This window comes from Paraphaeosphaeria sporulosa (genome assembly GCF_001642045.1).
Source record: "Paraphaeosphaeria sporulosa strain AP3s5-JAC2a unplaced genomic scaffold CC84scaffold_4, whole genome shotgun sequence".
Taxonomy (NCBI): Eukaryota; Fungi; Ascomycota; class Dothideomycetes; order Pleosporales; family Didymosphaeriaceae; genus Paraphaeosphaeria; species Paraphaeosphaeria sporulosa.
In genome coordinates, this window is record NW_017253363.1 from 2,222,543 (window position 1) to 2,249,148 (window position 26,606).

At 50.5% G+C, this 26,606-nt stretch overlaps 10 protein-coding genes across 10 annotated transcripts in view; 4 read left to right on the forward strand and 6 right to left on the reverse strand.

Moving 5' to 3' along the window:
- The window catches only part of CC84DRAFT_655819 (uncharacterized protein), a 4,796-nt gene extending 1,269 nt beyond the window's left edge, over window positions 1–3,527 (reverse strand). Inside the window, exon 1 of the mRNA XM_018187031.1 lies at window positions 204–3,527. Coding sequence (XP_018037761.1) covers window positions 204–3,264 — 3,061 coding nt within the window. The 5' untranslated portion in view covers window positions 3,265–3,527. The remainder of the gene's footprint in view (window positions 1–203) is intronic.
- Window positions 3,528–3,836: 309 nt separating this feature from the next.
- Window positions 3,837–7,338, forward strand: CC84DRAFT_1163571 (uncharacterized protein). The gene is made up of 5 exons (XM_018178295.1): window positions 3,837–4,843; window positions 4,923–5,605; window positions 5,670–5,843; window positions 5,893–6,958; window positions 7,009–7,338. The coding sequence occupies exons 1-5, from the start codon at window positions 4,193–4,195 to the stop codon at window positions 7,144–7,146; spliced, it is 2,712 nt and encodes a 903-aa protein (XP_018037762.1). The 5' UTR covers window positions 3,837–4,192; the 3' UTR covers window positions 7,147–7,338.
- Window positions 7,339–7,567: 229 nt separating this feature from the next.
- Window positions 7,568–8,703, reverse strand: CC84DRAFT_1090139 (NAD(P)-binding protein; the record flags this gene model as incomplete). Its single annotated transcript, XM_018174341.1, has 2 exons — window positions 7,568–8,445; window positions 8,469–8,703. Coding segments are annotated over 2 exons (1,113 nt in total), but the record flags the coding sequence as incomplete, so codon positions are not given.
- Window positions 8,704–10,083: 1,380 nt separating this feature from the next.
- Window positions 10,084–11,050, reverse strand: CC84DRAFT_655900 (uncharacterized protein). Its single transcript, XM_018187032.1, has 3 exons — window positions 10,604–11,050; window positions 10,271–10,549; window positions 10,084–10,221 (listed from the first exon to the last, which is right to left on the reverse strand). Exons 1-3 carry the CDS (start codon window positions 10,916–10,918, stop codon window positions 10,102–10,104), a joined length of 714 nt encoding a protein of 237 aa, XP_018037764.1. The 5' UTR covers window positions 10,919–11,050; the 3' UTR covers window positions 10,084–10,101.
- A 160-nt stretch (window positions 11,051–11,210) lies between these two features.
- On the forward strand, window positions 11,211–11,819 carry CC84DRAFT_1175218 (uncharacterized protein; the record flags this gene model as incomplete). The annotated part of the gene is made up of 2 exons (XM_018180139.1): window positions 11,211–11,432; window positions 11,526–11,819. The coding sequence occupies 2 exons, from the start codon at window positions 11,211–11,213 to the stop codon at window positions 11,817–11,819; spliced, it is 516 nt and encodes a 171-aa protein (XP_018037765.1).
- Window positions 11,820–12,336: 517 nt separating this feature from the next.
- On the reverse strand, window positions 12,337–14,491 carry CC84DRAFT_1143912 (uncharacterized protein; the record flags this gene model as incomplete). The annotated part of the gene is made up of 1 exon (XM_018176436.1): window positions 12,337–14,491. One exon carries the CDS (start codon window positions 14,489–14,491, stop codon window positions 12,497–12,499), a length of 1,995 nt encoding a protein of 664 aa, XP_018037766.1. The 3' UTR covers window positions 12,337–12,496.
- Window positions 14,492–15,289: 798 nt separating this feature from the next.
- CC84DRAFT_1242937 (uncharacterized protein) lies at window positions 15,290–16,121 on the reverse strand (the record flags this gene model as incomplete). Its single annotated transcript, XM_018184100.1, has 3 exons — window positions 15,290–15,712; window positions 15,782–16,059; window positions 16,094–16,121. The coding sequence occupies 3 exons, from the start codon at window positions 16,119–16,121 to the stop codon at window positions 15,290–15,292; spliced, it is 729 nt and encodes a 242-aa protein (XP_018037767.1).
- A 1,435-nt stretch (window positions 16,122–17,556) lies between these two features.
- Window positions 17,557–20,142, forward strand: CC84DRAFT_1163574 (uncharacterized protein). The gene is made up of 2 exons (XM_018178296.1): window positions 17,557–19,825; window positions 19,883–20,142. Exons 1-2 carry the CDS (start codon window positions 17,822–17,824, stop codon window positions 20,117–20,119), a joined length of 2,241 nt encoding a protein of 746 aa, XP_018037768.1. The 5' UTR covers window positions 17,557–17,821; the 3' UTR covers window positions 20,120–20,142.
- Window positions 20,143–21,158: 1,016 nt separating this feature from the next.
- On the forward strand, window positions 21,159–23,005 carry CC84DRAFT_1242940 (uncharacterized protein; the record flags this gene model as incomplete). Its single annotated transcript, XM_018184101.1, has 4 exons — window positions 21,159–21,903; window positions 21,961–22,085; window positions 22,139–22,590; window positions 22,639–23,005. Exons 1-4 carry the CDS (start codon window positions 21,213–21,215, stop codon window positions 23,003–23,005), a joined length of 1,635 nt encoding a protein of 544 aa, XP_018037769.1. The 5' UTR covers window positions 21,159–21,212.
- A 1,460-nt stretch (window positions 23,006–24,465) lies between these two features.
- Window positions 24,466–26,409, reverse strand: CC84DRAFT_1242942 (uncharacterized protein; the record flags this gene model as incomplete). The annotated part of the gene is made up of 2 exons (XM_018184102.1): window positions 24,466–25,482; window positions 25,534–26,409. The coding sequence occupies 2 exons, from the start codon at window positions 26,407–26,409 to the stop codon at window positions 24,466–24,468; spliced, it is 1,893 nt and encodes a 630-aa protein (XP_018037770.1).
- Between the last annotated feature and the right edge of the window lie 197 nt (window positions 26,410–26,606).

Genomic DNA, 26,606 nt, shown 5'->3' on the forward strand with positions numbered 1-26,606 from the left:
TCCACCCTCCGCGTTGACCTCAGCGCCGTTGTCGAGCAGCACATTCACAACCGTCTCGTGGCCTCCATATGAAGCCGCCTGGAGTGCATTGCCATACTTTCCACCCTGCGCGTTGACCTCGGCGCCCTTGTCGAGCAGCAGCTTCGCAATCGCCTCGTGGCCTTCTGCTGAAGCCGCGTAGAGTGCGTTGGCGTAGAATCCACCCTCCGCGTTGACCTCAGCGCCGTTGTCGAGCAGCACCTTCACAACCGCCTCGTGGCCTTCCCATGAAGCCGCGTAGAGTGAGTTGTCATACTTTCCACCCTGCGCGTTGACCTCAGCGCCGTTGTCGAGCAGCACCTTCACAATCCCCTCGTGGCCTCTCCATGAAGCAGCCTGGAGTGCGTTGCCGTAGAATCCACCCTGCGCGTTGACGTCGGCACCCTTGCTGAGGAGTACTGCAACTACTGCGTAGTTTCCGGTCTCCGCTGCAACGTACAATGGCGTTTTGTTGTCTTTGTCCTTGCTGTTGACTGTAGCAGAACTTGCGACGAGTAACGAACTCACCGCGTGCTTACATCCGTTCTTAGAAGCCCACCACAACACAGTCCTATCTCTTGAGTCCTTTAAATGCATCTCGTAGTTCTCTGAGTTCAACAAATATGTAAGAACAATGTCGTGCCCCAGTTCTGCTGCATTCATCAGGAATCCTTTGCTTTTCATGTAAACAAAGTCTCGTCTTGCGGTGCGCTGGGCCAGCTCTCGTTGGGACTTGGGTTCGTCCGCCCCATGAAGAAGTATTCTGGTAGCTTGGTCCGTTATGGTAGACTTTATACACAGCTCAAGCGCCTCCTTACTGCCAGTGGCAGCCGCCGCGAAGAGAGGGCAGCCGTAGCGTTCAACCTCGACTGTCATGCATTGATCAACTAACCGGCAGACTTTGATGAGATTGGCCATGTTAAGCTCGGCAAGCAGATATAGACAACTAACGCGTTCTGAATGTCTACGCACTTCGTGCTTCTCGAATAGGTTGTCTAGCTTGACCCATTGAGGAGGTGGAAAGCTTTCGACAAAGCGTTCCTGGGAAACACCACTGCCTTCTGCTACATCTGCATGATGCAGCACGTTGCGTACAGCGTACTCTAGCAATGGGAATCTTTGCATCGCCAATGTGCGCATGCTCGCTGCTTGATGCGAAGAAGCCTTTGGAAGGCTACCAGGGATGTTTAAAGATGTCGCAACGTCGATTTTTATGTATGAGCAGCAGCACTGCTTTAGTCGCTCATGGCTCTGGCCTTGAAAATTGCTCCCGAGCTCGGGCCAGATTTTACTGAGTCCTTTCTCTTTGATCAGGAAGTCTCGCACTGACTCATGTATGAACTGGACCTTCTGTTTCTTGGACATGGTCATCTCGATGAGACCTTTCGAGCAGTCGAGAATGAAGCGCTTTAGCACATCTTTGGTGATCTCCTCGGAATCCCATGCCGACACTGCATCCGGATCGACGCCTGAAAGCATGGCATGATAGAACTGCTCCGGACTTAGCGGCTGCTTCGCGAAGAGTACCCATTGGATGCATAGCACCAGGCCATCCTTGTTGTACGAGTCACGTGTCAAGATGTCGCGAAAGAGCTCGTGTAAGTCGTTGGGAATCTCCTGCAGCTTCCGCTGGAGCGCATGGATTTGGCCGCGATCCCATTCTTTATTCAAGATGCCTATGACAAGAACAACCCACATGAAGATACCTGATGCCTTCTCCTCAAGTTCCAAACGTATCTGCTGAGCGATCTTGCTCTGTCCAATCTTCAGCTCAGTCTCGACGTAGTTAGCGATATCTTGAGTGTGACCTTCTTGTCCTTCTAGCACCAATTCAAGGCCCTTCCGGATCGTGATGTGTGGGTAGTGTCTACTTGAGAAGCAGACCTGGAACCGGATGTTGGCTGACACAGCAATCTCGCCGATACGCTCGAAGAATTGGAGCATGTCCCGAACTTGTTCTTCATCGCATTCGTCTAGTGCGTCGATGAAGCACACTACGCGAGTCTCTTCAAGTTCTTGCAGAGCTTGTTCCAGCAGCATTTTGAGCAACTCAACGCTCCACTGATGGTCTGTGCTGAAGCTCGATGCTGATATGCCGAGCAGGTCGAAGGTGCTCTGGAGCACGGGAAGACGTTCGAGAAGCTGTAACAGCAGCGATCGATATGCTCCAATTGTAGACTTCTCCATATCTTCTCCACGTGCATTGAAGAAGAAGGACAGTATGATATGCTTCTTCATCTTCTTACGGGCATTAAGGAAGGCGAACTTCATTAACGTCGACTTGCCGGCGCCAGCCTTTCCTTTAATCCATAAAAAGCCGTAGTGTTCGTCTAGCTTGGACTCATCGAGCCAGTCGAGATACTGCCGACACTTCAGGAGCCATTTGCATGTCTTAGCGTGAGCGTTCTTAATCGTCACCTGGCGCGCATCGATCTGTTCAAATCTTAAAGACTCTAGGAGGCTCCTTTTCTGCTCCTCATTCAGTGTAGGCATCGATTCACTTGAGGTTTCTCTTATCTCTCTCCGAAGACGCCTAAGTGCCCTGTCCTTTCCTTCTCCGTATATTGGCAGCATACTAACCCCTACAATACCTAGCATGGAATAAGCCATGTCCTCTTCGCGCGTGGTCTGCCGATCACCGATCCATGATATGCGCTGCTCCACATTAAATTCCTCTAGGGGAGCGTTGCGGAGAGCAGGTATAGGAACGAAGGTGATGTCATGGATCAATTGCTCCAGGCTTGATTTGTTGCCTAAGTAATTGCCTTCTTTGGAAAAAAATGTTACTCGATGGGGAGCAATAAGTTCTTGAAGGGTCCAGCCGCGTGTGAACCATCTGCTTGTTCGGAAAGCCGGCTCCCAAGTATTGCTAAATTGGTCGTGATCCGCTTTTCGTTTACTTGTTGAGACGTCTGATAGGTAAACGTAGCACTGGGCCGAGTTCTGATACCAGCGAAACATAGACGTGATTGCTTCGGAGAGCTCAGCACTACTTGACTTGTCGATGCAGCAGGTATCAATCCAGAAGTGTCTCAGTCCATTCTTGGCAGCTTGTTCCCCACAAAAGGTGAGTTTACAGTAACCCTTCTTCTCTTTACCTTTTGCTTGCTGTAGATCTTGGTATGTGACTTCTTCTTCTTCCTTTGTTCCCCAAGTATGTGACAATATTGCATAGGCTGGAACGCTGTTGCCTAGGACCCTGACAAGGCTGAACTCGCCATCATCTTCAAGGCGCACAAGATGCATGACAAATGAGAGAGCGATATATAGAGCTGTGTGCAGGGTATCAACAAGATACTGTGAGAAAGGCAGCGTGAGAAAGATACTGGTGTGCAGCAAGGACGAGGAGGGATCTTTGCGGCTGAGGAGAATGGCCTGTGCAAACCGCTAAGCTTATACGAGCTGATATTGCGTTTAGCCTTATTAAGCCATTTCAAAAACTGGAGAGTATGCATGCTTATATGACACCGCCACCATGCGAGCCGGATGGCCGACCCACACCTGCCCTGACCTTGTACATGTTTCAAAATGTATAGAGAACAGGTAGGTTGAGGTACATGTGGCGCAGCTTGTAATGTCGCCACTTGCTAAGCCTTAAGTACCACCCCTGCAAGCGCTATTGCCTATTTGGTATGAAGCCTTTCTAGCGGCCGTGCGCGCGGAATAACCGAAGTATAGGAACCGGAAACTGATTTCGGTCACCATTGTACGCCATTGGGCGGTGGCTGAGGTCTTGAGACGATTTAGTCACGTGACTGTCTAGAATCACACGCCACGTAAGAACGCGTCCCCGCGTCCATCGAAACTCTGGGGCGCTTGCATCCACACACTTGATCGTCTCCACCAGACAGGCACTATGACGATGGTCGCACCCTTTCCATGGGTCTCTTCCACGACTATTCGCTGCTCCGCTGCTCCGCGGTTTCCGGCCATGACGAGCACCTTCGTAGCCGACTATTTTTAGCCGGCCACACGCCGAACCTTTTCGTCGATGGCTACGGCAACTCGAGCCGGCGGATTGCGCGGCCACGAAGGCTTCTCTACTGCTCTGCTCTCAATTTCTCGTCAATATCCACAATCCATCTGTTTCTACTACTTTATTTACTTTCACAACTTGATAAGCAAATCACCTTGCACGTGATATCAACATCCCATTGGGTCACACGAAAAGGCTATGGACCGGCCTCCCGGATACCGGATAGAAGATGGGTATCAGCTACATGACCTTCCAGATTTACCACCCGCTGCGACCCCAGTGGACAGTCCTGAGACCCCTCAAAGAGATCTGGAGCATCCGTTGCATTCGCCAGACGTTAATCACCGGCTGCTGGACGACGACGCTCATCACCAGTCGCAGCATTACGATCCTCCGACGCCACTGTCTTCTAATTACAGTTTCGAGCATGAGTCGCATTATGACCAGCCACGGCCGCTGTCTTCTTCGTACAGTTTTGCCGACGACGAAGCACACGGCTACAGCTCCGGCGATGATCCTGCACGCACTGAAAACAGCTGGGTACGGCGGCAGCAAACCGTTCGGCAGGGTGCCGGTGTCAAACGTTCCAAGACTCGTAAAATCAAACTCGTTCAGGGCTCGATCTTGAGCGTTGACTATCCCATTCCAAGTGCAATACAGAACGCAATTGAACCGCGCCATCGTCACGCTGAAGGCAGTTTTGGTGAGGAGTTCACTAAGCTGCGGTACACTGCAGCTACATGTGACCCAAACGACTTCACTCTTGCCAACGGTTACAATCTTCGTCCAGCCATGTACGGGCGACACACAGAGCTGCTTATCGCCATCACGTATTACAACGAAGACAAGGTCAGGAAGAGCCCTATCTCGGCGCAATCTGCAATCCATGTAGATTCCTATTGAGCATTCTTATAATAACGATTTGAAGACCCTCCTTGCTCGCACCTTGCACGGCACCATGCGTAACATGCGCGATATCGCCAGGCTGAAGCGATCTAAATTTTGGAATGTGGGTGGGCCTGCTTGGCAAAAGATCGTGGTGTGCCTTGTATTTGATGGTATTGACAACGTGGACAAAGAAGTATTCGACATCTTGGCCACTGTTGGAATTTACCAAGATGGAATCCTCAAGAAAGATGTCAATGGCAAAGAGACGGTGGCGCACATCTTTGAGTACACCAGCCAGATCTCTGTTACACCAGAACATCACCTTGTCCAGCCTAAAGCTAATGACGAATCTGGGGCTAATCTTCCACCTGTACAATTTATATTCTGCCTCAAGCAGAAGAACAGCAAGAAGATCAACTCTCATCGTTGGTTGTTCAACGCGTTTGGCAGAATCCTAAACCCGGAAGTCGCAATCTTGATTGACGCTGGAACCAAGCCTGGCCCTCGCTCGTTGCTATCGCTCTGGGAGGCATTCTACAACGACAAACATCTAGGCGGTGCCTGTGGGGAAATTCATGCTATGCTGGAAGGCGGAAAAGCGTTGCTCAACCCATTGGTCGCCGTCCAAAACTTTGAGTACAAAATCTCCAACGTTCTCGACAAACCCCTAGAAAGTGCTTTCGGATACGTGAGTGTCCTACCTGGAGCGTTTTCTGCATATCGGTAAGTATGGGCGATCCGAACATGGGGTCGATCTGAGCTCACTCTGCGTTTTGCTATTCTCTAGCTTCAGAGCGATTATGGGACGTCCTCTTGAACAGTATTTCCACGGAGATCACACTCTATCAAAGTTGCTGGGACCAAAGGGCATTGACGGAATGAACATCTTCAAGAAGAATATGTTCTTGGCTGAGGATCGAATATTATGCTTCGAACTAGTGGCGAAAGCTGGGCAGAGCTGGTGCGTTGCGTCCAATGGGATCTTCGACAGATACTAATGTGAACATTAGGCACCTTTCCTACGTAAAAGCATCGAAAGGAGAAACCGACGTTCCCAATGGAGCCGCGGAGTTCATTGGACAAAGACGACGATGGCTCAATGGGTCCTTTGCAGCATCCCTGTACTCGATCATGCACTTTTCTCGACTGTATCGATCAGGCCACGGTATCATACGCCTCTTCTTCCTGCACGTCCAGCTCGTGTACAACGTGACCCAAGTCATCTTCACATGGTTTTCTCTCGCCTCATACTACCTGACCACGACCGTTCTCATGACCCTTGTTGGCAATCCCCAGCCCGAGGCGGATTATCACGGATGGCCATTTGGCGACAAGGCAAGCCCAATATTCAATACCGTCGTCCGATGGATATATGTGGCTTTCTTGATCTTGCAATTCATTCTCGCTTTAGGAAACCGACCGAAAGGCGCGCGAAAGAGCTACATAGCTTCTTTCGTCGTTTTCGGTGCTATCCAAACGTACGTTATGGTCCTGACTGTATATCTGGTTTATCGAGCTTTCAGCGCCGCGCCTATCGAAGATCAAATACGTGTCGGTTCCGGTAAAGCCTTCTTTGACTCCTTCTTTCGCGGTGACACCGGAGTAGCAGGCTTGATCCTGATCGCGATCATCACTATCTACGGCTTGAACTTCGTTGCGAGTTTCCTTTACCTCGATCCATGGCATATGTTTCATTCTTTTCCGCAATATCTTGTTCTCATGTCGACGTATATCAATATACTCATGGTATACGCGTTCAACAACTGGCACGACGTCAGTTGGGGCACCAAGGGATCCGATGTTGCCGAGTCTCTACCGTCCGCTACCATCACCAGAGGGAAAGTACCAGCCGTTTTAGAAATAGTACAGGGACAAGACGATCTCGATGCAAAATTTGAGCAAGTTGTCAGACGCGCCCTTACTCCCAGCAAGCCTTACGATGGTGGATCACAGCGCAAGGAAGCCGAGGATTCGTATAAGAGCTTTCGCACTGGGATTGTGTACTCCTGGCTATTGTCCAATATCGCGTTGATCATTGCTATCACCAGCGATGTCTTCATCGACTATGGTGTCGGGGTACGTGTTTCATAGGAACCAATTTAAGCAGATGCTAATCAATTGAACAGGAGGCGTTGACCACGAGAACACCATATTACTTCCGCGTTCTGCTCTATGCTACAGCAATCTTGTCGCTTGTGCGGTTCTTTGGCTTCCTCTGGTTCTTGGGTTCCACTGTTCTGACATGGCTAGTCAGCAAAAGGTAAACCCAGAACCACTTTCGTGTTGAGATGGGGAAAGTTCTGTTCGTGAATAAACCGGCGTCGGGTGTTTGTGTTTATAGTTATTTTGCGCATGGATCCCGGTTTTTCGGAAACAAAATATGTGCATCAGTATGGAGGAGCAAGGAAATTTGGCATTTAATTTGAATAGAAAATGACCATCAAATATTTTGATGCAACAGTAGCTGATCAATAGCATCTAAGCTACGGCGATGGAGCAAAGAGGAGTTTTGGGCCTGAGCGAGCGCATGAAGGTCCCACCGAGCTTCCTGCTTCTTGCTGCCAACGACGGCTGCTTTGTGATATTCCAAAGTCTTGGAATTCCCATCCCTCGAGCCAGTTTGCCAGCAGGTCCTAAGTGAGAGGTGCCATATGCAGCTGAGAAACCTTCGCAGTGTTTTCAGACTTACTTGTCATATCTTCTCTGCCAGTCGCCCATAGACCGCAAGAAGTCGGAGAATCTTAGGGCAACATACTTTTTCTGCTCTTCGAGATTCAAATTTGCCCTCTCCTCGAGCCTGTTCAGCCACTCGGGAAGGCTTATTCTTCCAGCATCGACACTGAAACGATTGCGTAAGACGTTCAAGAACAACTCCCAAGAAGCCACATCTGGATAAACCACGTTGAAGACATGATACTCGACCGAAGTCGAGGCATGTGTGACAACACAAGTGATCTGTGTAGCAAGGGCGTCCGCCGGGATCCAGTTCACCGGAGCCACCCGGGTCGGCAAAGCACCTAGTGCCTTTGAAGTCGTATCAATAGCAAGCAACCACCCCTGCGTAGGCCATTTCCCACCAGACTGCGTGCTTGGGCCGCAAATCTGGCCGATTCGAACGACGCTGATAGGTATTCCGCATACATCATGTGCGATTTGTAGCATATGTTGACCTGCACGCTTCGATTCGCCGTAGCCCATATGCATAGCAACGTCGGGATCCTCGATTCGAGACTCCGGAATATGAGGTTGTGATGGGACGACCTTCGACCAATTTCCAACTCCTGCGATAGAAGAGATGAAGACAAAACGTGGAGGTGTAGGCCTACGCCTTGCCCAGTCAACAATTTTCCGCAGGCCTAATAGGAAAGGCTTTTCGAAGAAGGAAAGCGAAAGGCTGAAGCTTGGGTGCCATGAGTTGTGCATGATGGTATCGACCTTGACAGAGACCTCACTGAAGTCGCCATCGCTAAGCCCAAGCTTGGCACTGGCAAGATTGGCTACAAAAAATTGAATGCTCCGGGAGCACTCGATTTCTTGATAGCCAGTACTTTTCAGAGTTTTTTCTGTCATCCCGCAGGCATCAAACCCACGGTTGAGCCAGAGTTGAGCCAGTAGACTGATGCTATGCTTGGGAGCTTCAAAATGGATGCGAGAAGGTGAGGGCCCAAGTATCCGGTGGAGCCGACGAGTGCCACGTTACGAGGACCAATGTCCTCTTTCACAGGTGTCGACAGCTTCTCTAGGCCTTGCGAATACTTCTGTACCAGACCCTCCATAGCTGAAGTCCGCGAATGTAGAGCATGTGGTTTTGGGGTTGTGCGGTGTTGAGAAAGTGGACAAGAAGCTGCGACAGTCGAAGGATCGAGGGGTTGCGATGTACTACGTGAATGTCGAACCACGAGAGATCTTCGACCGGCGTACGATCCTCGAGGCCGCCTTTGAAGTTTCTGAGGAGCTAACCCATCATGACAGAGTCGAGGTCATAGGAGTAAAGGTCTTCGTCGTCTTGGATAGCTGAAAGCTCAGGAAATGAGCACGTGATGATTTCTCGAACAAAGCTGAGAATCATGCTTAGCTCATAATGACATTTCTTGGTTGCTTGCAGGCGAGGAATTTCTTTCGAGGGAGCAACGGATCTATTTGCGTACAGCTCCTCGGTCTCCGATTTGTATAGGTTCTCAGTCAGCTTCCTGACTATAGTACCCTTCCCTGCCCTGATGAATGGTTTGTCTGGCATGGAAACTAGGACGCTACCGCGCATTATCCGACCTTGGGCAGGGATGAGGCGGTTTGCCTCCTCGACCCGTGGTCAAATTTCGTCTACCAGCGCGGTGTGCTCTTCCAAAGAGAGATCCGGGTTGGGCGCAACAAAGAGAGTGGTGTGGATTCTCCCTTGCCCGATTATTGGCAGACGGCACGGGCGTATCGAAGGCTCTCGTACCCAACATGTATGCTCTATGGTGCATATGATCGTTGGTGACGCAACACCTCCATAGCTCAGGTTGCTGGTGAAGTACGTGTACAGCTTTCATAGAGGTGTGCGAGTGAAGCTCAAGGAGATCTTTGGTCACCCAGACAATAGAAGCCCCGCATGTATTAGCCCTGATCTAGTTAGAAATCTAAAATATGTCAGATGCTATTGAACTCGAGTGTTGGGGGACAAACCATTAGGATTACGTGGCTGGTTTCAACCTTAGATCACCTTTATGTACAGACACCACTACAGGCAACCCAAGACCATCTAGACCCGCGCAAGAATTTCGAAGCATTACATTATGTTTGGTCGTTGTGAAGACTGGTCTGGTAACGATAGCACTTTCTCGTGACCGACAGCCTGGACATTCGCGGCAGCGCGTAGGTAATTTATTGTCAGCAGCGAGATACGCTCACGTTGCGTGTTGGGTGTCGATGCTTGGTTTGGAGATATTATCATTACCGAACGAGCAGCTACCTAGCCTGCCGCTGTCATGATGCGCAATATGTCCCTCGCAATCTGCCCAAACGCCCTGTGGCACCGTTGCCAGCCGTCTATTGATGATATTGCGAGCGACATCGTCGCCGCGCTTCGGTCCTTCCACCGTCTTCTTCCTTTCGTTGTGCCCACGCCTTCACACCGTCTTCGATCTATCCCGTACACGCCACGGAGCTGCCAAGACAACCACTCGTCGTCTGCATATTTCTAGATTCATTGTTATATCAGAATATGCTCGGTGCCCTCTCTATAGGCCCTTCGATGCAGGAGATCGAGTCTTCCTCCTTACTCCCGCCTGAGCAGCGAACATGGCGATAACGAGGACAGCGTTGAAGATAAGTACCAGTTGCAGCCACTTGACCACAGTCTATTTTCGTCAGCGTTGTTCTCTTCCAATTCCTTATTCAAGAACCTACTGCCTCATTGCAAGCAATGGTAACAGCCCAGCGCTCGACATTAGGGATCTTCCCCGCTTTGTCATACACCGGGCCCATGAACTTGCACGTCGCAATCTCTCTCGAACACATCATATTAGTGAAGGGCACACCACCGTCCTTGGTCTTGCCAGTGGTTGTGGTGCAACCAAACTCGTCGTCGCCCTTGTCGGTGAAAGTTGTGATGAGAGCAGCGAGAGCTGAGCATAACCCGACAACAGCCATACCGATTGCACTTCCAACCCAGAATCTCCTTAGAGGCTAGAATTCAATGAGCATGCGGCTTCCTTCGTGTCAGGAACTAAGGAGGCGTACCGAGTGGTAATCTAGATCCATGGTTGAGGGCTTGAGCTTGAAGTACGCGATGATGCAGTTTACTCCGGCCGCCAAGCATAAGCATCCCGCCGCAATGATGGCATTCGTGGACGTCTCCGTATAGTCAACAATGACATCGTCCCACTGGAACTTGTTTTTCTCTGGAAATTGACTCTTGCGTTTCAGCCATCGACCCACGAAGTAATCCGTCAGGATCCAGTAGTGTGCCGTGAGGACGATTGATATGAACGAGAGGATGGTGAAGATGACGGTCGGTATGAGCGAAAGCGTGAGGAGCTTTTGAAAGTTGACCATTGCGACGGAACGCTGGTGTAGCAGTAGAAAGACGAGGGAACGTGGGAGTGGAAGACGGCGGGACGGTCAGCCGCGCAGGTCGTATAGGGCTATTGCGGGAGTCGCTGCCTGATTGGATCGCAGCTGGCCTAAGCTATGTGTGATAGGCAATCGGGTTGAGCGTCCTTTCCCTGTATAAAAGAGCGTGGCAGGCACGATCGTTGACGTCCGTTCCCTGGGATCGGAAAGAGCAATTCGCAGCGGCAGCAGGACCAGCAGAAAGTCTTCAGCGGCATCCAGCTCCTGTATATGCATGCCGCTGCCAGCTTACCCGCTTTCCTTGGCAGAAAGCCGATTTTCCTTTCTGGACAGCAGTTGGTCCGAAACGGGCAGACCCCTGCGAAGTGATTGGCAGTCGGGTATTCGACTTATGCGACGTCTTTCTGCTTGGGGTCCGAAGCGTGGGAACGAACCGAGCACGAGGCGCAGCGCTTCGCCCACGGTTGCTCAGACCAAGCGCTTGGTCAACTCTCGTGTGTGTATATATAGATTTCTGACGGTTTAAGAGCTGCGCTGCTGTGTTCGACAGGGTGGATTTGAGGCGTGAGCAGAGATTGAACAATGACAGGACCTCTGCGAATGGACTTCTCGGTTCACCGGCTGCGCTGGAGTCGCAGATCGGTGCACGGCGAGTAATTGGCTGGGATGCCACATTGCGAGTAATAGCACTGGGGGACCGGCGTATGGTCCGCTGCAATCCCCGCGTATGAGCAGTTCGCATCCTCTTTGCGACATTGAGCAGGTCGCGTCGCGTAAAGAGCACAGCAGCTCACTTCGCACTTTCGCCGGTCCTGTTCTTCGTCGCGAGCGCCCAATATCACCTGTGCCAATGTGGATTGGTATCTTCGTGAGACTCTTGTAACGTCCATGGGAAAAGTGCTCAGCAATCCAAATCTTACATCGCATGGAGAGGGCATTTCGCCAAAGAGGCAGAGATCGGTCGCATGGCAATATACCGCGACGATGGGCTCCTGCACCCCAGTTCCAACACAGCCACAGGCAACGCGTTGCGATGAGGTCACGTCCACGGTTTCAACGGATCCTGCGTTCAGCACGCTCTAAGTGACTCTGAACTTGGTGCGCGCTGCGAATCGGTGTTGCGCGATCGGACAAGCCTCACAAGAGATGAGTTGTGGAGTTCGCCAAGGCTGCCCCTGAACAGCAACACCGAAATGCCGATTGGCTTTCCCTAGGACGTGCCGCAAGTTGCCTAGCTTCCGTACTATCCATGTGGTGTCCTCCACCGAAGTCCGCCAGCGTGCAGCTTAGCAATTCAGGGTCTACTAGACAAGTGACGTTCTCACACCGGCCTCGTGCATCTGATCCAGATACTCGAGATTTTCCGACATATTTCTTGAAACTTATATCTTGCAGTCGTTGCCGTGACCTCTGTTTTACAGTTGAGTGCAGTGCCCACATGCCATCCCTGTGTTATGACCACATTGAACTCTGCCGACACAGCGAGTTCCGTAAAAGTGAGTAATACATGAGGTTGATGATGGATTGGACAGCAAACAATGAGCGTTGACTCGCGTTCACTCATCTTCCCATCCTCAACGTCCTATTCCCAACCGGTCCAGCCTCAGGTTCCTCCCACCCATTCGCCTCCAACGCCCAGTCCGGCCTCACTTTACACGGAACGCAGCCCTCCCAAAATCCCAGCCTCTCCCCGCTCGGCACCCTTCCACTCACCAGATTCCTATAGCCAAACCACATCCTCTGGATCTCGGGCCATTCCACAAACTTCCCCGCACCGCCTCTAAACCCGGCTTCCCGTTCGCCCACCTCCGCGATTGTCACGTCAGGCGGAAACTTCTTGGTCCATCCTGCGGGCTCTGGATCAGGCTGGGACGCATTGCGAGGCGTGGGATTCGCCCAGCCAGCTTCCCATGAGGATGACTGCCAGTAGAACTCATCGATGGTGACGCTCCAGAGGCGCCAGCGACCGTTCTCGAGGACGACTTGGTCGTGGTACATGGCGGAGTTGAAACTTCCTGCTTTCGAGACAGATGTCGACGGCTGAAGGAGGCGGGCGCGCAAAGTTGCGCTGCGGCCGTCATGGCTGACGAGGATGACTGGCTGAGGACGCCAGTGGAAGGATATGCTCGAGCGTATCGTGGAGCGGTTCGTGCCGTATGATGCAAAACAAGCGTCTGTGATGCGCTGGGGCGTGATGAAGAAGCCGGCGAAAGGGGAAGACTTGTGGCCGCGGCTTGCGAAGAGTGCTCCCATTCGTGCGCAGTCTATGTCGTCGATGACGTGGCCGTAAGCGTGGGATTGGTTCTCGGTGCCGTCGTAGGCTGCGGAACGGCGTAATTTTCTCTCTAGGTCAACAACTGTAGCATTGGAGGTACCGTTACTCGGTGGGAAGCTTGCTTCGCGAAAGCTCCCTACATTGACCCAGGGTGGTAGGTACCCGGTAGGAGTGTTGATCACGCCATTGCTCCAGCCCTTGTAGTAGTCTGCGACTATCAAGGGTGTCGTCTCGACCGCTTTCACTTTCCATACCCCAGTCTCTTTGACAAAATTGTTGCGAAAGACGTTGAACTCCCAGGAGGCTGTTCTGTTATTGGTATCGCCGCGCATGCCGATTTCAATGCCGCGCGCGATGGCGCGCTGGCCGTCAGGACTGACTTCGACAAGCATGTCGAAGATGGGGTGGTCGTTGTTCACACCTCTTGTCAGGCCTTCGGGCCCCATTCTCTCCAGCGCATTCCTCACGCCATCAAGCCCGTTGTAGGTCCCCTGACCTGTGATCGTGACCTTCGTCTTGGTGGTGTGAAGATCGATGACATCGGTCCACATTCGGCGATCGATGTAATATCCATGTGCATGCATCAGATTTCTGACTTCGTCTTCATCGTTGAGACTTTCTATCCTGACTTCCAAATCGCGAAGTGTAGCGTTCGTCTCTGGCGCATCACCTTCTGGTGTCGGTATAGGTAAGCCGGATCCCTCGGGCGTGAAGTGATATGGGATGACTGGTATTCCGCGACCGCCCACATTTTTCCATCCATCCTCATATGTGCCTTCGTACAACGCATAGTAGTGTAAGGAAGCGATGCGCCATCCAGTATCCTCTCGCACATACTGATTCTCATATATTCCGCCCTCGATCCACGACCCACCTTTACTGTCGCCTGCAAATCGTAGCCCATTCCAGCGCGCTTTCGCACTCTGCCCATTAACGCTGAGACTCACCACAGGATTTTCTATCACCAGCGTGTTCAGTGAACTCGACTTTCTCCCATTCATTTCGCCCGTGTGAGCATTCAGAAAGTTCTCGATCGCTGATCGACCAGTCACACTGGCGTTTCCCCATATAAACGTCGCATCTGTCGTGAAGAGGGTCGCGGCATCGTGGAAGCGACCGAACTGAGCAAGGTGTGCAAAGGATCGCTGAACGTCTTTGATTTCGCGAATCGACTCGACCCGAGACACCTCGCGCGCGAGATTGTCGAGGATAGCATCAGCCGACGCGACCGTGGCAAGAGCTGCCACGCTTATAAAGGCGAGCTTCAGAACGGCGAACATCGTTGCGTTGACAAAGATCTGAGATGTTAGGCCAGGTCACTTTTCGTACCCGTAATTGAGAACACAGTTACTATATAGTTTAAATGGGGCAGAATACAGCAGCAGTGCAGTGTTGTATGGCATCTGCTTGTGTATATGGTTTTAGATGGTGCGTTCTGGGTCCGAAGTACCGCGATCCGCTTCATTAATATGGATGAATAGCTGCAAGCATCCCCACATCGCTTGCTCGCCATCCTATTTTGTGAGTCTCATGAAGGCTTTCCCCGGGTGGGCTTTCCCGGGAGTAGTGCCGGGGTCTGATATGATACGAAGTTATGTGCCATCTGCTCACTGTTCTGTTAGCCGCGACCTTTCGATGCAATCCGCTGCGACTTGGCAAAGGTCATGCCTGTGTACTTGAAGAACTGGAAATTGAGAACCGCAATGGAGATCGATGACGTGAGTTGGCTTAGTAACGTCCCGCGACATAAATCTCTAGATTACAAGTCATCAGCCAGTAGATCGCTGTGACATTTTGCAACTGACGCAACGTCGATTGTTACACTCTCGAAACTAACGTGAACTGATCCAAATGTCGTGCAGATGAAACGAGGGAATGAAGCAAGATGCGGATTGAGATCCCATCCAACAAAGCTTCTCAAAAAAGAAGGAAAAAGTACCTCGCTGACAGAAAAAATGAATGCATGATTCATATTTGTATAGCATAGACTGGAGCTTGCAAGAGCAGCAAGAGAACTGGTTTCCAAAGGTACGATACATCCGATGGAATTGGCGTTCATTGGTGCTGGATGAACTTAATCAAGCTGAGCTCCACTGCCGAGCGCAGCACCCAAGCCAGGTACCAGCCAATAAATCTAGCCGCAGATCTGAAAGCCGATCACTAGTAGGTCCGCAACTCCCAGTAGAATTCAAAAAGCTACCGGTGGAGAGAACACTAGCCATTTCTGCAGTGAACAGAGCCTTGCCAATGTAGAGCGGCTTGGCACCTCTAGATGGAAGCATGAGAATTGTCAAGACAAGCTGCGCAGTGAGGAACATCTCCAGAAACAGTCCACAAGCAATCGATACAGTCGGATCTAAGGCCGCATTGAATGGCACGGGACCTGGCAGGAGAGCCCAGATGACCAAAGACGGAAGGACGGAGGTGAAGAGTTGGGCGGTGATGGAGTAGGGAGCACGGTCCCAACGGATAAGACCTACGAGACAAGTCGCTGCGGTGAACTACTCAGAATATCAGTATGACACTTGAGGTGGAAATGTCGGCTATGGATCCACACGTGGGATACGCACAGCGGCATTGAACATGCCACCACCGACATCCGAAAGGATCGCCACATCAACAGCCAGGGCACAACCGAATCCGAAAGCGACGTAGATAAGCTTTTGTATCCCCGGTGGCTCAGAAGCCTGCTGGTATGAACGGATCGATGATGGCGGCTTCTGAAGCGATTTGCGTTGAGGTGGATGCGAAGAAAAGAAAGAGAAACGTCCCAACAAACTCGCCCAACGCGATACTGGACTCCGTCCGTAGAACCTTGGACCTTGACTGGGATGCAATGAATGGTGATCTACACGAGCTTTCCGACATTGCGAGCACAACACCGTGGTTCTTCTCCAGATCTTTGTCCATGTTGACGGTGGCGTAATTTTCACGTGAAGGAGACAATCCGCTGCAAAGAGTAAATAAGCAGACCAGGTATTGCGAGATTGTATACTGCCTCCCAGAGAATTGATTGTGAACGAGTGTCTTTATGGTTTAGGCTGGTCCCGCGTCCCAGGTTTCCAGTGCGCCATGGCAAGATTGGAACATCTTAGTCTAGTTGAGCAGTTTGTCCCTGAAGCTGATTCCGAGAAATAGCTCCATACAACCAGCTCCTTTTCTTGTGCGCCTTTCAAAGAACCACAAGGCCCGACCATGACATTCAGTCCGTGTCCTCAGGCTAGCTGCGAACAAGCAAACAAGCTGAACTTCATGTGCGAGAGTACAGGTTTGGGTTAACGTCACGTTTCAATGGCAGGGATGATTGTGAGGATGGACATGTACGCCAGTACTTGTCTGAAGCTTTCCATCGAGTACGAACACTGTGAAGTCGTGATACGCTAGTGCCGCCTCCGACCAAACCGAGAAAAAGTAGAATGAGCATCTACCTAGTAACTAAAACGATGAAGATACGATGTTGGACGTGCGACGATTGGCAGAGGTAGCAAAAAGGTATTCTGGATTGCCTTTAGCACCCCAACTCCATGCGACTGGAATGCGAGAATCCAGGATGCCATGTCCTACACTAAGTCTCAGTGGCCACAGGCTACGCCAGACAATGGAGTCCCAGTCTGGAACAGACGCGCATATAGCCACTGAAAAAAAAGTTTCGAGACAAGGGTTTGGAACATTAGTGATGGTGAATTCTCTGTACGTGTTCCCCTGATGCCTCAGGATGATGCTTCCAATCCATAGTTGAGCAGAACAGTTGCATCTTTCGCTTTGGTTCACATTCTTTCATAATTTAATCTCCACATGCATTCCAACATCGATAGACGCAAAGTCAGGAGTGCTGAGGCGTTGGGATCAAAGCTTTGGTCATGTTCTAAGGTCTTGTTATGATCGTCCTGCTTCACCGCAACCCGGTCGCAGTAATCACATCACTTTCTCACAATACGTGAAACGCATTGGAGACGACTATTGCTGCGGGTGTTAGCAGTGAGCTCGATGACTCCCGTGGATTATTGGTGGATTACAATAACATCCAGGAACATTCTCCCAACTGAGCTTCTGAATTCACAGCCCTCCGGTCATCTATTCGGGAAGTCACGTGGCGCAAACGCGATTGACGAGGCGGACTACACACCACCTGCAGCCAAGTCGCCTCCTCAAACACGTTACACTTGAAACAATACGATGTAAGCACTAATGCATGCTGCGGCTCTTGGTGGCGTGCTCTCCGACAAAAGCGCCGTGACCCTGGCATTTCATTGAATAATGATTGGGCGGAATCAGTTGGGCTCGTCGGACGCGCGCGCCAACAACGCAATTTCTCCTCAAAGATTGGAAATGATCATCGCCAATGCTTCAAGACCAGTTGCTGGATCAATGAGCAACGCCTCACAGGCGGAAAATGCATGGTCGCAATTCGCGACAAGTGCAGCCTTGTGGCTTTAACGACTAGATACATATGTGAGGAAATCCTTTACGACCCCCCTTATCGAGTACGACGCACCGCCAAGAACTGGAAGAAGCCTTGCGGCTGTGCATAGTATTCTGGAGCATCTATATGAAGCGAAATCCATACGTCCATTTTCGCAGCGAACACCTTTCTCCTCATTGACGGGATCATGTCGAACACTCCTTCGGGCGACGATGAGGCCGCCTCCACTCCCGAACCCGTCATTGCCACGCCACCCATCGATGCACCAGTTTTTGATGAACTTTTGACGTCGAACCAAGCCGCGTTGCTTAATCTGATTGACAAACTTCGAAATCACGGTGTCAGCGATATCATCGACTTTCCTCAAATCATTGTTTGCGGAGATCAGTCATCTGGCAAGAGCTCGGTTCTCGAAGCAATATCTCGGGTATCATTTCCCAAAGATTCCGCAGTCTGTACACTCTTCCCAACCGAACTCGCTCTTCGTCGCGGGCCCACGCGCAAGGTGAAGGTTCAATTGAAGGCATCTCCAAAGCGCACAGAGGAAGAGGTCAAAGACTTCAAACAGTGGAACTATGAAACAAAGAACATCGACGAGTTTCCTAACCTTGTGAACCAAGCCAAAGCCGGGCTCTACGCTGTCACTGGAGTAGACCCATCCACAAACTCTTTCTTTGCAGACACACTCCACGTAGAAGTCACCGATCCACATTGGCCGCTTCTCACGGTTGTTGATCTCCCAGGAATAATCTCTGCAGCAAACCCCGAACAGAAAGAGGAAGATGTCGACATTCCCTGGCAATTGTGCTCACAGTACATGGCAAATAAGAAAAGCATAATTCTTGCTGTCATCGGGGCCGATACCCAGACGAACGTTACCGGAATCTGGAAGTTGATCAAGGAGCACGACCCAGATCGCAAGCGGACTATTTGCGTTTTCACAAAACCCGATTTAGCCCAATATGCTGAGAACACCATCCCGAAATTTGTGGAGTTTGCTACCAACAAAACTCAAGGCTGGCACTATGAGCTTGGATGGCATGTAGTACGCAATGCCGGTCCAAGAGACTACTATTCCACTCTTAACGACCGAGATGCAATGGAGAAGAAGTTTTTCGCCAAGCAGTCGTGGGCAAAGCGTCTCAACAAGGACCAACTGGGTGTGAACAACCTTCGCGATCGTCTGAGCAAGCTCCTCGAAAAGCACATCCGTGAGGAAATGCCAAAGCTCATGGACGAGATCAAGGAGGGACTTGCGGAAGCAAAATTAAAGCGCGCCCGACTAGGAGATGCACGTCCAGATACCAAAACCCAGCGAGACTATTTGACGCAACTTAGTAGTAAATTTCAAAGAATCGTCGAATATGCCAGTGGTGGACAATACGAAAACGAAGCAGGCTTCTTCCCTGCTGATCCTACAATCGGAGATGCGCACTTCCTTCGGGCGTCGATAAGGAATCTCAATCAGCAATTCTATTCTAACATGCGCTTCGCGGGTCACTCTGTTTTAATTGTCGAGCCAAACCCTTCTGATACTTCTCCAGATACTCCGCCCCGATGCTGGCCTTCTTTTGAAGCGGTTGATATATATGAAGAGATACCGTCCACAGAATCAGAACCTGAGATTGTTACTCGCGAAGCTTACCTCAAGGAAATTCGAAAGGAATCTACAGCCCGCATGGGCATTGAGATTATGGGAAGCGTCAACCCCAACCTGCCCAGCATCATCTTCAAGAAACAAGCCAAGCCCTGGAGACGATTGGCAAAAGATCATCTCCAAAATGTCTGCAAGTGCATTTGGAGCCATTTTGATCTTGTTGCGGACCACATAGCCTCCAAGGAAACAGCCTATACCCTGAAGCACCACCTTCTCTATGACTATCTTGAAAGTCGGGAAACGAATGTAGAGCAAAAGCTAGAGGAGTTGCTCAAACCGTATGAGAAAGGTCATCCCATTGCAGAAGATCCCTCCTATCTCCTCAACGCGATGAGGTTGGCGAACGATCGAGCGAGACAAGCGACTCAGACGACATTGAAGAACTATCAGCAGGGTAACAAAAACATGAGCTTCCATCCCAGTCCGGCGTTGAACATCCCGGAAGTCGTAAATGCGTTGCATGCAGACAAAGCGGTGCCAGCTGGGGAATTATTATTCGGAAACACCCTTACCATGGTTCAGGCATACTATGATGTAAGTTCGAGGGAGGCAGGATAAAATCATTGGACTTTGCTAATCAACTGCGTGCAGGGAGCTATTCGGGTTTTTATGGACAATATTGTGGTACTCGCGGTTGAAGGCTGTTTATTGGACGGCCTCACCGACGTGTTCAACCCCACAGAAGTAGCACAGATGGATGGGAAACTCATCAAGAAATTGGCGGAGGAAGATAAGGAGACTCAAAAGCAGCGGAAGAGGCTGGACAAGAAGATTGAGGACTTGGAAGATGCTCAGAGAATTTGTAGGCGAGGCATGTCATCCACGTAGACTTGAGGAGTTTGTAAATCAATGATGTTGTATGTAATGGATCTAACATATCCCGAAGGGCTGCAGTGCTTAGCCTCAACCAAGAAATGGTCTTTAGTAATGAATGTGTATAAATTCCAGAAATATCGAACTGTGAGACCCGTCGGCCCAAAGGAAACTTTTTATTCCGGTTGTCGGTGGGACTAAAACGAGTCTCTTTGGTTGAAAAGAGGCGAGACTGCAAATGTGGTTTCGAAATGCTCAGTGCTGACGTTTCCTTGATATGTTTAGAGATCGAGTAGCGATACAGATAGCTGGGATGTCGGTGGAGGTCGACTGCCCGGATAATCATTGAGTTCATTATAACGTGAAAGCGGGCCAACAGGTCTTATATGCAACCCAAGAAACAACTCCTCCGACTACATCCGCTTTCGACATCTAAATACCTTTATTTACGTTACTTTACTTTTTAGCAGCTTTTCAAATTTTTGTATAAGCGCCGAATTGAGAAAGATGAGGACTGAGGGCCACAGCACCGGCTAATGTGACGGCAAATTTCCACGTTCGCTCAATTGCACATACTTCTACCATAGTACTAAGAAGCTGCTCGCTCCGGCGCGGCAGCGCTAGGGTCAATGGTATATTTTCGAGCAAATGGGTGTTCACGTTAAGTCTGCCGCATGTTCGCTGTTTTGCAATACTAAGCATCTACACGTTCGGTAAAATCGAACGAGGTGTAACAATGATATAGACAATATGTGGTACGCCTCGGGAGCGCGGTTTTCGTTACCCCGGATTCCGTCAATCAGACTAGCCTCGGAAAATTGTGTGTTTATGCACTTGCGCGTTGCTTGGCACATGGCCGGGGATCACCAAGTCTGGCGTAGCTCAGTACGAAAGTAGTATCTTCAACGGAGCTAATGTCTAATGCTGGTTCCTAGGTGTTGTGTGAAGACTTCAGATAGGAGGATATATGTTCATCCCAATGAACGACCGGTGTACCCTTGACCGAACGATGCTCTTCGGTTCCTTGTGTCATTTCCACGGCAAGCTCTTGATGGGTTCTTAACGCCTTCCTCTGCTGTCAGATTCACGACACAGAAAGGTTGCTAATATGTTGCTCCCTACACTATTGGCATTGCTTTCCATTCTGCCAGCGGCATTTGCTGCCTGGGGATACAGTGATGATGGCGGAAATTTTGTCATCGACACCGGAGCCTCTCTTGTCGTTAAAGTCAGCAAGTCCAATGGTGACATGACATCGATCGTCTATAACGGTATTCAATACAACGGACAAAGTGGAAAGAACAGCCACGTCGAATCAGGGCTCGGTGCCAGCACAGTTTCGATCACCCAGTATTCAAGCCCGGCAGTTATCAAAGTCTCCATTATTTATGGCACACTGAAACATTGGCTTGTTTTCCGTCAAAACATGCCGAATGTGTACATATTTGTCAACAAGAAGGACGACAGCGTTACAGTCCAACGCTATATTGTACGCATTCCTGATGGTGTTTTCACAAGGCAGAGTACCGACACAGACTGGATTCCGGATGGTGCATCTACCATTGAGTCTGGCGATGTCAATGCCGATGCCAGTGGAAATACCTACAGTAAGCACTACACAGGACTGAAGTATGGTCGTACTATCGACTACGATTACGTTGGATACACCAAATCGGGCGCTGGTATTTTCATGATCAGATGCAATCGTGAGAAAGCTTCTGGTGGACCATTCTTCCGTTCGCTTCAACGACGAGGTGGTGGTGGCGTTGATCTCTATGATATTTACTGGTATAGCATGGGTATTTTGTCTCTAAATCTGTGAAGCATCATATGAGGGTAGCTGATGTTCCTTTTAGGTCACACTGATCCTATGCGGTATGGTCTTCACGGTTACAGCACCCTGGCGTTCACGACTGGAGGCGCTCCTGCCTCGAGTCTCTTTGCGAAGAATACAGATACTACGTGGGTGAATAATCTCGGTGTAAGCTCTCTATTGCTCGATGCCTTGCCAAATAGAAGCACTGACTCAACTAGATCGATGGTTGGGTTCCTACTTCTGGTCGTGGTTCTGTAGCAGCAGTAGGAATAAAGAACATGAAGGCCGGATTCCAGTACGTAGCTGGTCTCAGCAATACCAACGCGCAATACTGGAGCGTCAGCGACAGCAGCTCGGGGTATTTCAAGATTAAGGACGTTCTCCCAGGTACTTACACGCTCACCATCTACAAGGGCGAGCTTGAAGTCGTAACACAGTCTGTGACGGTAACAGCCGGCAATGCTCTCGCTCTGAATAGCATAACCCCCAGTGACCCGCAGGATACCACCGCTATCTGGAGGATAGGAGATTGGGATGGTACTCCGAAAGGCTTCCTCAACTTCGAAGATACGCCGATGAAGCCGACGTACATGCATCCATCGGACAGCCGCTTGAAGTCGTGGGACCCTTCTAATTTTATCGTTGGCACAACGAGCATAAATGGATTCCCGTATGTCTACCTTCTCCAGTCCTTGCACATGCGCTAACACCTTAGCAGCGGTTACCTATGGCAGGACATAAACAACGACCATTTGATATACTTCCGTCTCAATGCTGCGCAAATCGCCAGCTCCGCCACACTGCGCATTGGAATGACGGAGGGTTTCATCGGTGGTCGCCCCATGATCAGCATCAACTCTTGGACTCCTTCTCTTACGCCTGCGCAGAATCAGGGCGGCACGCGCAGCTTGACGGTCGGTACCTACCGGGGGAACAACAAGATGCTGACTTGGACGGTCCCGGCGAGCGCTTGGTTGACGAATCCGAGCGATTGGCAGATTCTCAAGCTAAGCGTTATCACGGGCAGCACAGGCAGTGGGTTTTTGAGCGGTGGCGTGTCTATTGACGCGATCGATTTGATATAGAGATAGAGCTGAATCAATTTGACTTGTGTTGTTCAGATAAAGATGAGACCTGCCGATGCGCCCGCTGAAAGCTGTGACCTGATTCGCCGGCCGTGCCTTCCTCGTTCGCTCGTGCGCCCGAACTTAGATGGCCAATCCCCCAAGCCCATTCATCCAAACCCTCTCACTCTTGCAAGCATCACACTGCTCACCAAACTCTAGACTTGCCCTACTCATAGGACTTCCCTGCGCAAATCGGGACTACTGTCCCAGTTGTTGTGCAAACCCCGAATGTCATAATTACCCTTGACAAGCCTCTCAGCGTTTGGTCAGTCCTCGGAAACGGCAACTAATCACAGAGCAACTGCAACGACTCCGATGTCCAGAGCGACTAGGTTAGCATGGACATTCCCATAACCGACACCGATGATGGCGCAAGTAAGAAAATCCCCTCATATGGCGTATCTGAAGCTCGTCTCTAACCTGACGGGATAGGAGAGCGGCCATCGGCCACCCATACCGTTCTCGGTACAATCAAAAAGGAGAACAGTCTCAAGTTCGGCGTTTACTCCGGCGTTCTCATGGCAGCCTCACCGCTCTTCAACGACATGCTCCCTAACTTACAGCCATATGCAGACGGCATACACTATATCATTGCGCAAGAACTACAACCGCCTATGTTGTTGTATGTACTCTGCATAATATACCATCGGACAAGCCCCGTCCCAAAATGTCTGGACATGTTACGGTGGCCGATATCGCCCTCGTGGTGTAGGCAAGCAAGTGTCACCCGGCCGTCCAGTTTCTCGCGGATGCCTGTGCACAAACCTCGAGGAATACTGCCAGAGAATACCCAGCAGAGGTCAATCGCTACGCTTCATTGTGGTCATGGGTATCTATCGTCTTCCGCCATGAAGCTCAGTTCGAGATAATGAAAGCAGTGTTGATTTACTGCGCCGTTGACACGGCATTTCCGAAAATTGCAGCACTACTGTCATTAATCTGGGGAGTGGGTAGCAACTACGCCGTCTTACAAACGTTCAGGTTGACTACGAATAGCGATGATCCAAACAAACGAGCCAAGGTGTTGAAAGAAGCGGGAAGTGCACTTTTCGACAGGGGCTCACACTGTTCGGCTCCGTTCTACATCTGGAAGGCTAAATCAGCAAGCTCGTTAGAGTGTGGATCGATCATGGAGGGCTCATTGAGAAGAAAAATGAGAGGCCTGCGATTGTCGGTCGCGAACCAGGATAAGGCTGCCCTACTGTTTTGAGCATTGATAAGCTCTGTACAGAAGTACGCAAGTTTCAAGGATGTAACATCGGTTTTTGCTTTACATATGGCTATGGACCACAACACGATCAAATAACAGATCTTGCAGATATGGAGTAACAACGATTATGATCACCTATAACAGCACCACTAGTATGTCAACTGAACAGCTATAGATCGCTCGTGGCTTATTTGACCCCGCTAACCACCTATTTGGGGTTTGACACGGGTCGATTACCGCGTCGCTCCGGTAACACACCAGCCCTGTCTGCCGCCTTCTTCGCATCAGCCGAAACCTTGGAGATATCCGAGACGATGGTGTTCCCCGACATGGAAGGTCCCGATTTCCCAAAATTTCCCGTGATGGTATTGTTCGCTGTGTTGACGCCATTCCTCGCATACCAGCTGCCGCTCGATAGCAAGATATTATTCTGGATGATGTACGAGTTCGATCCTTCGTCAGTGTATACACCGAAACCGACGTTCGAGTCAAAGGCATAGTTTTGCGTGATGTATGTCGACGGACTTTTCGAGAGCGTGTAGATAGCGCCGAGGTCCGTGTGCGACAGACCGTATGCGTGGATGAGGTTTCCCTCGATGCGGTTGTTCTGCATGACTGTTGGCGTCGTGTATTGCGGTTGGTACTTGTATAAGCCCCTATTAACGTATTCAGAGCTACCGCCTGCGTCGTTGGAGCCCCAGCCATAGCCGATGCAGATGCCTGAGTATGGGGCTATGTAGATGTCATTATGAGAGATGAGCGAGTTCTGGATATAGGTCGCGAGGATGGGGACTGTGGAGCTGAAGAGCGAGGATACGTTGCGGAAGATGTTGCCGGAGATTTCAAGGCGCGAGTTGATCATGCGGTTATCGCTGGGGTGATGTGCGTCAGCTCGGATACCACCAGCCGTTATGCTATTTCCCATGACTTGGGAGAAGTATCCATCTCTTACGGCAACATTCGTTGCCCCTAGTCCAACACCGGTTATGTGCGCGTTTGCATCATTACCAATGCCTATGCCGCCTGCACCAAGCTGAGTGTAGTTGCCTCCCGAGAAGAAGATATTCTTGGCCGCGCTGATCTGGATTGCAGATGGCATTTGACACCAGTTGGGACGGGTAGATTCAAAATTCGAAGTGTCATAAGTCTTGTTCTCGCAGATGTTGCCGCCTGTTTGCTGGTCAATGTACCCAATCGAGTTCGGTTGCAGCCAAGTAGTGTGCGCCTGCGCGTATCAGTAAGACTGAACCCATACAAAAGGGTACAGTGAACCTACAAAGCTCAAGCCTTCGAAAGATATGTCATGGACTGGGTTGTCGTACGATCCACCAAGTACTACGAGTGTTTCCAGAATACCAAGGTACGCGTCGACACTTTCGATCTTTTCGCCAGAAAGTGGTTTATAGTAGACCTTACCGGCTCCAGAATCAAGGTAGAACTGTCCGCCCTCTGTCAACAACGCCAGGGCATTCTGAACCCACACACCAAAGTCAGCGTTGGGCTTAGAAATGGTGTCGTATCCCCAGTTTTGATTGAACCATGTATTCTGTTCCATGACCAGCTCCCGGTTAGCGGCCGCCTTGATAGGCGCATAACGATCTGCGAAGGAATTGATGAAGCGGACTTCAGCATCCGCGATGCCGGCTGTTGAAGTGAGCCAATCGTAGGAGCCCGATGTCCACTTCATCGATGTACTCGTGTACGAGAAGTCTTTCCGGTTTATCTTTCTGCGGGCGTAGTTCGATGCCTGTCCATTGATATACAAATTCCTTGATTTGACCCCAGATGGGACACTGGCGGAGTACACACCGTTGGACCCTGCAGTCCACCCTGTGACCTTGCGTCCTCCAGAGATCAAAGCATTCTGCCCAACCCAAGCCACTGTAAATCCACCCTGGCCAGAGTCATCCGCACTAAATTTGAGAGGTGTGGAGAGCGTGTAGATCCCAGGTCCCACATGAACAGTGATGTTTTCGGTCATGCCTTTCGTCACCTGGCGTACGGCTTGTTGCGCTTTCGGAAGCGTTTGGAAAGCGGCCCCTGCCGATGTCCCCGCATTGCTGTCAGAACCATCGGTGGCAACATAGAAGTCAACTCCGGCTACGAGTTTGCTATAGAGAGCTGCAAAGATCAAGAGTAGTTTAGAGGTCATATTTGATTCTGGTGGAAATGTCAACAAACCCAATGACCATGATGCTAAATATTGATTCAAGCCGGTACTGTTATACCCGCTTTTGTCGTGAATACTGGCGGAACAACTTCGCTACAAACCCCCTATAGCTAGTGTACATTGAGATGAATCCAATTAAGAATGCGGGGATGGTGGTGATCTGAGATGCCTCGGAACAT